Source organism: Taudactylus pleione, unplaced genomic scaffold (assembly GCF_031769625.1).
Source record: "Taudactylus pleione unplaced genomic scaffold, aTauple2 ptg000092l, whole genome shotgun sequence".
Classification (NCBI taxonomy): domain Eukaryota; kingdom Metazoa; phylum Chordata; class Amphibia; order Anura; family Myobatrachidae; genus Taudactylus; species Taudactylus pleione.
Genome location: NW_028284494.1, coordinates 7057122 through 7071436, shown reverse-complemented (window position 1 = coordinate 7071436; position 14315 = coordinate 7057122). Strand labels below are relative to the sequence as shown.

The following is a 14315-nucleotide window of genomic DNA, read 5'->3' as shown; positions in this document are numbered from 1 at the left end:
GGATGTAGTTACGAGCGTCTGCCGGTCTCCATCCCGACAAGTGCTTTAAGATAGGCGTTGATATTTTGACGCCTATCTTAATCCCGATGCTGACAGGCCAAGCCAAACGAGGTAAGTCCAGGCAACCCTTAGCGTTAGCTGCAGGAGGGGGGAGGGTTAGGTTTAAGAAGAACATTAGCAGCATGCAGACCTTGGACCATAAGAGTCTCTGATAGAATGGTGGTAAATCTGGAGAGAAGTATCTAGCAGTTCCAGGTATTTTATTGTGTGTAGAGCTCTGGCTGAGGGGTATCTATTTCTGTCACATCTGTAATACAGTAGCAGACCTTAGTTTCAGACACTGTCCCTGAATCCAGAGAGACTAGCTCTATTCATAGAGAAACCAGATCTACTTGTAAACCCGGTAGTCTCAGTCTCTGTCTATCTTGCAAGTTACAAAACTACTTCCCACTGACTATAATCTGTCACTATACCCGCTGTGGGCACTGTAGGAGACTAGCGATGTCACCAGCTGAGACTGGGACTGGTGCCAGGCTTTTGTAGACACAATTCACCAATAGTGGTTTTTCTGTTTGTTTCCAGTATAAAATATATATATATATATATATATTAAAAAAAACAATCGGTGTCGCAGATTTTTAAAGCCCATATAACAGCTTTTAATGATGATGTACCTTTAAATAGGTTTTCCTAGTCTTAAACCTAGTTTTTACTTTGGCACTACATCATAAAAACAGAAATAAAAGCATATGCTGTATAATACCACTTAGTTATCTTGGTACTTTTTCAAATTCTTATAAGTTTCAGTAAACGCATTTCTGCCAACATTCAATCACAGGATAATAATATGGGGAGTAATGTGGAGAATGTTCTTACATGTTTATTGTGTGGGGGGGGAAGGGAGTCACATTGCACAGATGTTGGCGTGGGGGAGGGTTACATTGCACAGATGTTGGCGTGGGGGAGGGTCACATTGCGCAGATGTTGGCGTGGGGGAGGGTCACATTGCGCAGATGTTGGCGTGGGGGAGGGTCACATTGCGCAGATGTTGGAGTGGGCGTGGGTCACATCGCACAGATGTTGGAGTGGGCGTGGGTCACATCGCACAGATGTTGATGTGGGCGAGGGTCACATCGTGCAGATGTGGGCGAGGGTCACATCGCGCAGATGTGGGCGAGGGTCACATCGCGCAGATGTGGGCGAGGGTCACATCGCGCAGATGTGGGCGAGGGTCACATCGCGCAGATGTGGGCGAGGGTCACATCGCGCAGATGTGGGCGAGGGTCACATCGCGCAGATGTGGGCGAGGGTCACATCGCGCAGATGTGGGCGAGGGTCACATCGCGCAGATGTGGGCGAGGGTCACATCGCGCAGATGTGGGCGAGGGTCACATCGCGCAGATGTGGGCGAGGGTCACATCGCGCAGATGTGGGCGAGGGTCACATCGCGCAGATGTGGGCGAGGGTCACATCGCGCAGATGTGGGCGAGGGTCACATCGCGCAGATGTAGGTGGAGGCAACAATTTCCCTGGAATAATTCTTCCCCCTATAAAGGAGGTGCCTAAATGATATCATTGAGGGCCTGATTTAGAGGTGGACGGCAATGTAGCCTCGATGGGGTCTTTCTATGCTGCGTGACTGCATCTTTGTTAATTCTGCAACTGAAATCTGCCGCTTTGCATAATAAGTTGCACATCGGTCATTAGAGCAGCCCTATGATTGCTCAGAATGTCCGTCAGAACATGGCGACCGGTGCCAGTGCAACAGAGAAAAAGAGATGCAGTTGCTAATCGTGACATGCCCACCCAGGAATGCCCACTGAAATAGTTACTCTCTGTGTCTGAATTCATTCTGCATTCCCCGACTGTGACCAGCGCGGTGCATGTGCAGACTGAAAATATCGACCACTTGTTGCGATCACCTTTGAATCAGACCCTGTATCTAGGGGTTCACTCTCGGGTATATTCAATTGGGCGCGAGGTTGAGCGAGGCTAAAACCTTGCGGCCAATTTCAGAATCCCGTAGGGATGCGCGCTCCCGATACCCGCGGGATTCAATTAAAAAAATGTGGACGCGGGGTTTTCATCAATGAAAACCCCGCGCCGCATAAGTTTAAAAAAAAATCCCGCTTGCTCAGGAGGTGCGTGGTAAAAAACCTCCCCGGTGCGTGTTTTTTTAAAAAACCACGCATCTAATAGAATAGCAAATAACCCGCACCTGCAGGAAAAACCTTGCAGGTGCAGGTTTGTTTTTTTTCTATTCTCGCACACAATTGAATATGCCCCTCAGTATACATAATCTGGACTCGTGAGTCCTACTTGTATATATTTCTAGCATCAAAATAAATGAAGCAGTAATGCAATGTAATAAAGCTTGTGGATGATTCCGAACGTTACTCCAGCCATCCCGTAGAGGTGTGCAGCACAATCAGATGTTGCTTTACCATAATCCCCAATGCTGGGATTTGTAGTTCAACAACAGCTGGAGGGCCGCTTATTGCCCACCCCTGATCTAAACACTGCCCCAGGGAATTGGCTCTTCAGGGAAAATTGAATTCACTGCGATGTACAATTCCAGAACAATACATTGCAGCCATCAATATTGCACGGTTTGCCTCATACTCCATAGAGGTGCTCAGGTAAACATGTGATGTACAGCCTACTGGAAATGACTGGTATGTGCGCAGTCTGGGGTTTTAGAAACCAGAACTATGCATAGAACAGAGGAAGTACCTTGCTAATAACAGAACTACTCTTTATTACACTGCTGGAATAAGGAAGTGGGGAAGCTGAGCACGACTAAACACAGCAAAGTAACCTCAGGTAACGTACTGCCTAAAAGAGGAAATACAGCTAATATCACAGAACTACAGGTACCAGCGGGCCTGTAATGCCCCACATGCTAGTACATGTGGTTTTCCAAGTACCAGCATGCAGGGGAGGCTTGCTGGGACCTGTAGTTCCACAGCAAACGACAATATTTTTACTACTATCAATCACACTACACTATCAACCCAGCACCCACCTGCCGGGGATACTCCCAAGCTATCAGTCTAGGCCTAGCCCCAGGGATCCCCAGCCTGGGCTGACTAGCGGTCAGGGTTAATGCTTCAGTCCGGTGATAGAGTTCCCTTGACTGTGGCATTAGTCCCCACACTAGAAAAAGTTTGGTGCCTGTTCTGGTAAGTACAGGGGGACCCTACGCATTTTTTTCCCCTGAATATTTCCAAAACCAGGACCGGATCAGAGCCTGGTGCTGGTTGTGCTTAAATACAGGGAAACCCTACATCTTTTGTCCCCTGTATTGTGCATAACCAGCACTGGGAGGATCTATTTACTAAGCTGTGTTAGGAGATAAAGTGAACGGTGATAAGGTACCAGCCAATCAGCTTCTAACTGCCATGTCACAGGCTGTGTTTGAAAAAAAAAAAAAAAAATGTCAGTTAGGAGCTGATTGGCTGGTACCTTATCACCGTTCACTTTATCTCCTAACAGCTTAGTAAATAGACCCCTTTCTCACTAAGCCCGGGGCTGGTTGCTCAATTATTCCCACAATGTTACACAATATGCAGACATATACTGTAAAATCACACCGCAGCATCACTCCTTGATGTATATTACCATATAATGTAACTGAATGTGCAACAGCCATTTACAGTGACCATAATAAGCACCAGAGAGTAAGGTCTCCATTTTGCATGGATTTGCTCAGTTCAACCAGCAGAAGTAAATCTGCATTCCTGGGCTTATTGGCTTCGGCACATTCTCTGCCATCCAACCACCTTGAAGATGAAGTTCTTATAGGGATCACAAAGCTATATGGTAACAACTAAATGGACTGTAGAGGCTGTATGCAGTGTTTCTTCAAATGGGCAGGAGTGTCTGTTATAGAGATCAACAGCAGCTGCATTTTACATGTGCGGGTAAGGCTGGGTGGCTATTCACCAACATGAGGACAGCTGTCCGTGAGATCTAGGTGACGCCGGGTGGTTGATGTAAAAATCAGTCTTTCACCATCAGACGACTTTATTTTCCTGTACTGCAGCTTTTACATAAACCACAGCTTTATCAGTCTGGCTGTCTTTTAGATGTGTATTTATATGGGTGTAGGCATTTATTTGTATTGCCCTGTTTACTGGATACTGTTGTGTACTATGAAGAGTTTCAGCACCCTGGGCAATGAATCTGAACAGCTCTGTCTGTCTATATCACAGGTTCTCAAACTCGGTCCTCAGGACCCCACACAGTGCATGTTTTGCAGGTCTCCTCACAATCACAAGTGTAATAATTAGCTTCACCTGTGGATCTTTCAAAATGTGTCAGTGAGTAATGAGTACACATGTGCACGTGCTGGGTGACCTGGAATACGTGACCTGTGTGGGGTCCTGAGGACAGAGTTTGAGAACCACTGGTCTATATAATACATGGTAAAGGTTACAGACAGATAAAAGCAATGTATTTGGCAATAGTTGTAAGAATAACCAATCTAGCAAGTTAAAGTCACCTGAAGGTGGGCATGGCCTTTCTACTCCTCTAACAATTATACTTACTGCTAGGAACAGCATGCAGTACATGGAGAAAGAGGAGTGACCGGAATAAAACGACAGCCTAAAAGAAACAAAATAAAGCAGAAAAGTGGCAATTATATTTTAACAACATTATTATGGTAAATACATTTTATTAAGATGCTTCAGAACAAATGCACTGCTACAGCTAAAACACACAAAAGTTTATATTTATTATTCTGAGCATATTTTTACTTTTATTCTGTAAGGTTTTACTTAAAGGGACTTTAGTGAGGACAATTTTTGTTCTCTCTTTAGTGCAGTTAACGCCTCTCATATGTCTACATATGGGGGAGCTGCTTGTGTTATGACAGTAGCTTTATCCACTTTCTCGATGACTTATCACATTACACTGTGCTGACAATAACACACAGATGCACTTGTCATTAGTTGGCAGATCTAGCGTAATTACCTAACTCAGACCAATAGTGAATAGAGCAAGGCAGGGGCGTAACTAGGTATTTGAAGGCCCCATAGCAAAAATTTATAAGGGCCCCTATGTACCACCCAATGGTGATAAATATATACAACACATGTAACTTTGATAAGGAAGATGGCCCCCCTCCATAGCAGCTGCACTCCTTTTCGCCTATAGTAGTTACACCCATGGAGCAAGGTGAGACTGCCTATGAGCTCACACATAGTAGACCTACACTGATCAAGGATCCCTTTAGATCAGGGGTCTTCAAACTTGGCCCTCCAGCTGCTGTGGAACTACACATCCCAGCATGCACTGCCACCTTTTTGATATAACAGCATGCTAAAACTATGTGCAGTGCATGCTGGGATGTGTAGTTCCACAGCATCTGGAGGGCCAAGTTTGAAGACCCCTGCTTTAGATGATCCACTTTCCACCCACCATCCAATAACATAGTGGTATGTTAATTGGCTTCTAATAAAGTGTGTGTGTGTGGGTAGAGATAGCAGACTGAAGACACATTTAGCTATTATTTAATATTTCTACACTGTACACTACAATTTAAGAAACCAAGGGATAGATTTATCAAATCTTGGAGAGAGATAAAGTGAAGTTGCCTTAGCAACCAATCAGCTTCTGTCACTTTTCTAACACAGCCTATAGAATGACAGTAAGAAGCTGATTGGTTAGTATGGGCAACTTCTGCAATTTATCGCTCTCCAAGATTTCAGGAATCTACCTGCATCATTAGACGAGTATGTCTGCAGTCTCTCAATCTGGGAGAAATACTAAAGCTGCATACACACGTAAAGATTTTCTGTCCAACCATCCAACTAGTTGGTTGGAATGAAAATCTGGTAAGGTATGAAAGTAAATGACAATCAGCAATTTGCTCCCAAACGCCGGAAAATGGACAAAAAGTGTTGTTTGAACAAATTGTTTCGATCAAACATTTAACAAACTTGTCTGATGACCATTTTCATCTGTTTTCTGGCATTTAGGAGCAAATTGCTGATCATCAGTTACTCCCATACGTTACCAGATTTTCATTCCAACCAATCAACTAGTTGGATGGTTGGACAGAAAATCTTACGTGTGTACCCAGCTTAACCCTTGGAGAGTGATAAAGTGCAGAGAGATAAAGTACCAACCAATCCGCTCCTAACTGCCATGTTACAGGTGGTGTTTGAGAAATGACAAGAGCTGATTGGATGGTACTTTATTTCTCTCTCCAAGGATTAGTACATCTATGCCTGAAAGAGAATAGAATCTTGTGTTCCTACCTATAGATAAAGAATACAGATTAGTTGTGCATTCCTGGTGCTTGACATACACAGTAACAAATATTTCCTGTATATTGCAAAGTTTAAATTACATGCAATGTGGTGAAATAATACAGTCCAGAGACATAAATGTCAATTACAAGGCGTCTGCATCTAATGCCTCTTTTCCATTAGACTGCCGGGTCGCACCCGCGATTATATTCACAAGCTCATTCCGAGTGCGACCTCATACAGACTGGCGGCCCGACCCAGCACTAATGCCAGTTCGATGGCTCCATCGGCATTACATGATGAGCGGCACTTCCTATGCAGAACGTGACCCGGGTTCCCTGCTTCCCGCGTTCACCCCTTCTTGTGACCAGGGTTTAAATGGCCGGGTCACTCGACCGAGTTTATTTCAACCCAGTAATCCGGGTTATTGTGGCTGGTGGAAAAGGGGTATAACTGAAATCAGACAATGAGGCTTCAGACTAATATAGCAGCATTGATTGTTATATAACAATAATTCAGCCTAAATGGATATAAATCTTCAGGCTCCTCATATTACTCATTGACTTTCCATTATGGAATGGAAACCTATTAGTAAAGGGTATTGATATTGGATTATAATCCATATTGTGTGACCGCTGGCTGCTGGGAAACGGCACTAATTCTCCCAGTGGGCACTCAGCCATTTATACAGAGTTCATGCTGTGATGAATACTGTACACACACAGTGACGCCTTGCTGCCCTTAACCAGCCCATGACCATCACACAGACCAGAACACAAACAAATCACCATACAGGGGGGCACAGGGCTGAACATAGGACTGAGATCCAGCAAGTGATGTGTGACTGTCTGTCTGCTGCACTGATCACAGGGAGACAAAATGGCTGCTCCATGGTCACAGAACTGAACGCTGCAATGCTTTGGTGTCCTTTAACCACTGAGCCTACTACTCATGTAGAACAAATTACAGTATACAATGCTCATATTAGAGTCCATTAAAAAAAAAACCTTTAAAACCACATATATTCGGAAGAAGGAAAAATATTCATGTTTGACTCATTGGTAGTAGGAGAACCCAATAATAAGGTCAATGCTAACAGGGCCTCCCTATCCATAGCTCTAGCTATCAAGTCTCGTTCTCACAGGGTGACAGGTCGTACCAGCTGCTGTAGGGAAGCTGCACACAGGCCATGCAAATCTGTTGACTACCGTCCCCTATGGCCGAAACAGTTTCATCTTACACAAATGTTGGCACCTGCTGCTCTTGTTGGAGAATACATGAACATGGTCATATAAATGATACAGATTATGGACATGAAAATAAAGTTATTGGCAGCAGCTGGCGTCCAAGATAGCACATACCAACTACATTAGTAACAACACCCTGGTAAAGTCATAAACTAGCATGGATTGCCAAATAACTTCAGTTACTCCCTACGGGGAACTCCGAGCCTGACAAGAATCTCAATTTCATGTGGATAAGAGAAAATAACTTTTTTTTTTTTTGCAATTAACACAAACATCCTAATCTAATCAGAACAGTCTCCACCTTAATCCTTATCCAAGGGGTTATAGTTGCAACATAATAAAAACAGAAGTGTATTAATTTAAAGATAGTAGCATAATGGTTTTTATAATACACATATCCATACCCCCTAACGTCCCACTTTTTGTGCACTGTCCTCTGTCGCACCCATGGTCCGCAGGTATGACGGAGGGACAGTGATATAAAACTATAGTCTCTGCTGAATGTGCTTACTCCTTCTTATTGGTGTATAATAGCACTGCGACAAGGAAGTAGGCAAAAAGCTTAGTAAGTAGTAAATGAAGCATTATTTTGAAAACAGAAACTTACTAGTGACTCGTCCCAGCTTCGCCCAGGAGCAATTTCATCTCACCACAGTACCCTGCATCTCATAAGAACCTACGCCATATCACCACAGTACCCTGCATCTCATAAGAACCTACGCCATATCACCACAGTACCCTGCATCTCATAAGAACCTACGCCATATCACCACAGTACCCTGCATCTCATAAGAACCTACGCCATATCACCACAGTACCCTGCATCTCATAAGAACCTACGCCATATCACCACAGTACCCTGCATCTCATAAGAACCTACGCCATATCACCACAGTACCCTGCATCTCATAAGAACCTACGCCATATCACCACAGTACCCTGCATCTCATAAGAACCTACGCCATATCACCACAGTACCCTGCATCTCATAAGAACCTACGCCATATCACCACAGTACCCTGCATCTCATAAGAACCTACGCCATATCACCACAGTACCCTGCATCTCATAAGAACCTACGCCATATCACCACAGTACCCTGCATCTCATAAGAACCTACGCCATATCACCACAGTACCCTGCATCTCATAAGAACCTACGCCATATCACCACAGTACCCTGCATCTCATAAGAACCTACGCCATATCACCACAGTACCCTGCATCTCATAAGAACCTACGCCATATCACCACAGTACCCTGCATCTCATAAGAACCTACGCCATATCACCACAGTACCCTGCATCTCATAAGAACCTACGCCATATCACCACAGTACCCTGCATCTCATAAGAACCTACGCCATATCACCACAGTACCCTGCATCTCATAAGAACCTACGCCATATCACCACAGTACCCTGCATCTCATAAGAACCTACGCCATATCACCACAGTACCCTGCATCTCATAAGAACCTACGCCATATCACCACAGTACCCTGCATCTCATAAGAACCTACGCCATATCACCACAGTACCCTGCATCTCATAAGAACCTACGCCATATCACCACAGTACCCTGCATCTCATAAGAACCTACGCCATATCACCACAGTACTCTGCATCTCACCACAACCCCCTGCTTCTCACTCCTGCCCTCTACATCTCACCAGTGTCATCACAACCCCCACTGCTGCTGCCCTACAGCTGGCTGGGGCCTGGCCACTGGGATGTGCTGGGAAGGGCAGGAGGATCATGGATGAGAGATTTGTATTGCAGCTACTATAAGCATTATCAGCAGCATGTCCCTGGAGCACCTGTGCAAATTTACACAGCCTCCATTCGCACCCCTCCCCAGCTGCCGAACATAGCGATAAGTAATGTCTTCTGTGCACAATGTACCCTGTATTTCCTAGGCTCTCTGTTGAGCTTCCTCACCATTGGTGCCTGTCTGAGAACAGCACTAACTTCCATGGGCAGATGCCTCCTCTTCACCAAGGGAGTGTGGCTGAGTGGGAACATCACAGTGGAGGAGTGGTAGCTGGAGTCCGTCTGCAGGTTCAGCGTAGGGATGGATTCGGAATCCAATGGTTACCATTAGAACACAATCATTGATGGTTAGTAGTGTTTTTACAATTTGATGGTGGCAGTCCATGTTTACCACCATCGAAAAGAAATTATTCTATGGCGTTCCGATGGTTGTCTGCTTTTTTAAATTCCTGATAGCTGTGCCTCCCCTGGCTCCTTTATGGCTGTGTCTGCAATCAGGATATCTTCAAGGGTTCGTTGGAGCCTGTCTCTCACTCTCTGTCTGACTCAGACATGAACCTGCTCAGTCCCTGACTCCCTCCCCTCTCTAGGCTGCTGCTAAGCAACAGGCAACATTGCTATCTCTGATTAGCTCTCATTGGGGCTGATTCAGCAGTGCACACTCTGATCGCAGATTCCCGATTATCGGGAATCTGCGCAGGACCCATTCTGAGAGTGTGCAGTATAGTCGCACGCAGCCCCTTCTGTGCCTCTGTCTGATTGACAGGCAGAGCCATTTAAGGGGCGGTGCGGGGGCAGCCGGCGTTCCCGTAAACGGGGCGTGTCCACCCTGTTTTCCTGGAGTGGCAAAGCCAGGGTCCTCGCAAGCCGGCCAGGCTGAGTAAGCTGAGGCGTACTCAGCTGGCTGGTGGCTCGGCGCCGACCACCGTACCTATACCTAAACCTGCATGCGTGAAGCTTTGCAATTGCAAACCTTGCTGAAATCACCCCCACTGTGTCTTGCTGTTTCAGCACCCTGGCCAGCTCCTATACAGCAGGTTGGTGCACGATTTTTTCGGTGACGTTGCTTCACTAAAATCGTCACTACTTGGCTACCTTTTGTCACAGATAAATGGTTCATACACCTTCCTCAATCAATACTGTATAGAATAGTAAAATTCCCCATCACAGTATGTCCAGTGGTTCAAGAGAATAGCCCGAACGAACAGGCAGATGGAGGACGAGTATGTGTCACATTCCGAAGGACTGAACACATAGGCATTATTAGTATTCCCAATATCAAGACCGGGCTTTATTAAAGTCCATGCAATTTAAATAACTGTGCAATGTATGAAACCGCCTATTCTAACACTGCATTGTCAATTTGGAGACCTCAGCAAAATGTAAAACGTATCAAATGGCTGTTTTCAAAACCACAATTAAACCACATGAAAAAAAAAATAGTTTAGACATGGTTCTGATAGAGGAGATTGCCCAAACCACATGCAGTCTACGCGGTGCGCCCATTGAAAAGAGCTTTAAGAAAATAATTTATTTCCTGCATCCCATCCAAAGAGCTTGGCAGATGGAGTTGTTGCCCAGGCTGAAAAACCCTCATTAATCAGGTTATACAAAAAATATAACTAAATAAATAAAAAGAATTGTAATAAAAACATGTCTAACCTTGGGCCTGCATGCCTTCAGCAATGGACGCTATATACTGCCTTCCACGTGAGAGAGCTGACACTCACTATGACCCATAAGGAACCAGACTGTGTAGCGCTGCCGTGGGCTAGGGGCATCTTTTGACGGGAGAAGGGGCAGATTTTGGCTGATTTTTACAAAACGTATACACGAAAGCCGGGTGTTTATTCACATACGAATTTGGCATGCAACTTAGGTGTTTTCAAGTAACACATATTATTACACACACCATAGTTTCATACAGACTTTCAAAGTGCATCTTGTGTGTGGCAGTATGAAAAACATACAATAATCCAGAGATCACTGGACGGGATTTACTAATAGGAAGATATTTATTTTTTATTTTATTTTTTTTATATTCCCTCCAATTTGTTGTCCCTCAAAATGTTCTTCCTGACACAGCTGTCTCACTACAGCCCCCCTGGCAACAGTTCTGCAGCTTTGGGAGGTAAAGCGTTTTGTAATAGAACCTGTTGGGAGTACCTCCAACATTTGAGGATGCAAACTGTGTTTGGGACTTATTATACAACAAGGTATTCTCGCTCTGCAGGAGAAAGAGCGACGGGTCTCTGCATATTTTATTCCAATTAAAAAAAAGGCTTGTGTAAGGCTGGATTGTCACCGCAGGCCATGAATGACACAGACGCTAACAAGCAGCAGATTGTCTTAGAGAATACAAACTTTCATGGCTCTGATCTTTCCTCAAACCACGACGACGTATGCCCAACGTTACAGCAGGTCTTATGTTTACGAAGAAGAATAGAAAAGAAAAACGGACGACCATTTCAAGACAATCAGTTTCTGAGTGGTTTCATCTTTAATGTCAGTCTATCATTTGAAATCATCTTTCTGTTTGGTATTACAAAGTCTTGTTTTATTACAGTGGCCTCTATTTATCCAAGCAAGGAAACTGGCGTACCACTGCAATCCGCCTATTCTCGGCTTCTCCGGGTGATAATCACAAGATCAATTAAAAAAAATGTTTTATTATATTAATAACAAATTATGTAAAAAATGGGAATATGGAAATAAATAGTGTTTTTCAATCTTTACATTTCTTTGGGATTTCAAATCTACTCGCTAAAAATACAAAGTCCACGCTATCAGCACCACTGTGTATGTGTGAGCCGGTTAGCTTTGCTCAGCTAAGTCTTATTGCCGCCAGCAAATATCACTCAGCTGCCTTGGTGACATGTTATTGATAAATTAAAGGGATAGTAGATTATATATCACTGCGATAAGTACCCACATAAAAAAACGCTCTCTCCTATAGTTAATAAATAGGTGTCTGTGTGTTTGTTCCCAAGCTGGTGCTGTATTCATATTATTTTATGTTGTTGCCTACAGAGAGCTGAAGCAGACATATTCTTTGCTAAACCAATAATCATAGCCATGCAAATCACTAGGAAACAGAGATACCAGGGGCTTCATGCCTCGGTGATGTCACGGTTACAAGTGAATAATCAGGAGAAATGTTCACACTTGAATCACCAGGAAAACTATTCCCACCACCACCATGTCTGCCCCCACTGTGGAGTACTTTAATAAATCAGGAGCATGGGAAGAGCTGCAGTCTGTTTATTTAGGGAATAAATAAGATTAGTAGAGAACATGTGCGGGCCACCTGCTCTAGGGACAATATTATGGTGGTTTGATGCAACATATAATTAGGAAGATCAAATACGGAACCTTATTTACAGATGGAAAGTTGTATTTGTGTTTAGAAGAGAGCGCCAATATTTATACTATTGAAGTTGTGGATTCAGATTGGAATATCCAATTGTTCTTAATTTAAATATATATAAAATACATTCCATAACATTCAAATGTTTTTGTTTACGTACAAAGCCTTCGCTTCATCGCTATTTGGTTAATGTAGAACACATTTACAATTGAAGGTTCACTTGTATTAATTTGGCGGGGGGATTGCCAAAAGTTACAATGAATTGTTGCAAAGAGCATTTCTCATCATTACAGATGTAGCGGGACAAACAAAATACAAAACACAACACAAACAGTAAAGCGCTCATGAGAACTTACACTATAGTGTAGTACAGAGATGTACAGCAACATTATTTAAAATCACTAAGATAGATGGCGGGTTATATGACTTTCCCTATGTTCACCATTGTAATGTCACACTGAGAGAATGTATCACAAAAATGGAGTTACGTCTGTTCATATAAGTGCTGGAAAAAAACACACATAAAACTGAGTGAAAACTAGCAGGAACTTTAAATGAGTTCTTCATTTATGTGTTTTAGCCATTCACTTTTCATGCGCTTTACGTTTACCATCATATATAGGGGTCTATGTACTAATACTCGCAGACCAATCACGATTATTATCTATCCATATAGCCGGTAACCGCTGTCCCTGCACGTTATATCCCCGGCAAATTGTAGAAGTCCCTGGGAATCTGACACTGTGCATGCCTCCATGTCAACTACCGAAGCTAAACTCCAAAAAGCGTTGCTTTTTGGAGTTTACTACATAGGGGTCAGATCATAGTCCCCATTGATAATAATGGGGACTGCAATCTGAAGTGTTATGCATTGTGCCATTAGTACATAAGTACAGTACATAAAATTATGCAGGAACTGCAGTTTATACATAATTTTATGTAAAAAAAACAGCTTGATTCATAGGTCCCATAATCTCTGATGCACAGACGAAGAACGCAGTAATGATTTATAAAGGGCAGCTAGGGCACACATTCCGATCTGGATGGTCACATGTGATCCGTATTAACAGGGATCTCCAAAGCAGAAGTATAGCTTGTATAAAAGTCTATGGTCATATGAGTACATACAGAAATATCAATTGTCATTCAACAAGAGCGAGCAGCTGTGCACCGAGCTAACTATGGAACATCATTAGAATTCATCCCACAGGCAGACTGTCAGGCACCTGTCTCTGAGTAACCACCAGCGTAATCCTAGCATGTACAATGAATGCACCACAAGCCTCTTATAGAAGGGTGGGCTTCACTGACACTGACAGAAAACATATTAGCAGGGAGCAGTTTCCATGCTTTATCATTTCTGATAAACAGCACATTGTGAAGGCCTCACACACCTTCCGGATAGGAAAATTGTTCCCCAGGGACTTATGAAATGGAAATCGCAGCAAATAATCTCAGCCCTGCCCGGCTATGTCAGATGCCTGACCAAACAATAATGAGAGTGGACTCGTCACCTACATATCATGCAATCTGCCATTTTGTCAGCTGGAACAACAAAGAAGTCTCAATTCACTAGTTCCTAGTGACATCACTGAGGCATGACGTGCGAATGGTTCAATATTATGTTCAAAGTGCTGGGTAATATGTTGGCAATATATAAAGGAAAGTAATAAG

The 14315-nt window shown here is 43.7% G+C and overlaps 1 protein-coding gene across 2 annotated transcripts in view; it reads right to left on the bottom strand.

Moving 5' to 3' along the window:
* The window catches only part of PLPP1 (phospholipid phosphatase 1), a 94546-nt gene that overhangs the window by 5003 nt on the left and 75228 nt on the right, over nt 1-14315 (bottom strand). For both annotated transcript variants that reach the window (XM_088469413.1, XM_088469412.1), the window contains exon 4: nt 4551-4608. In XM_088469413.1, coding sequence (XP_088325539.1) covers nt 4551-4608 — 58 coding nt within the window. The remainder of the gene's footprint in view (nt 1-4550; nt 4609-14315) is intronic.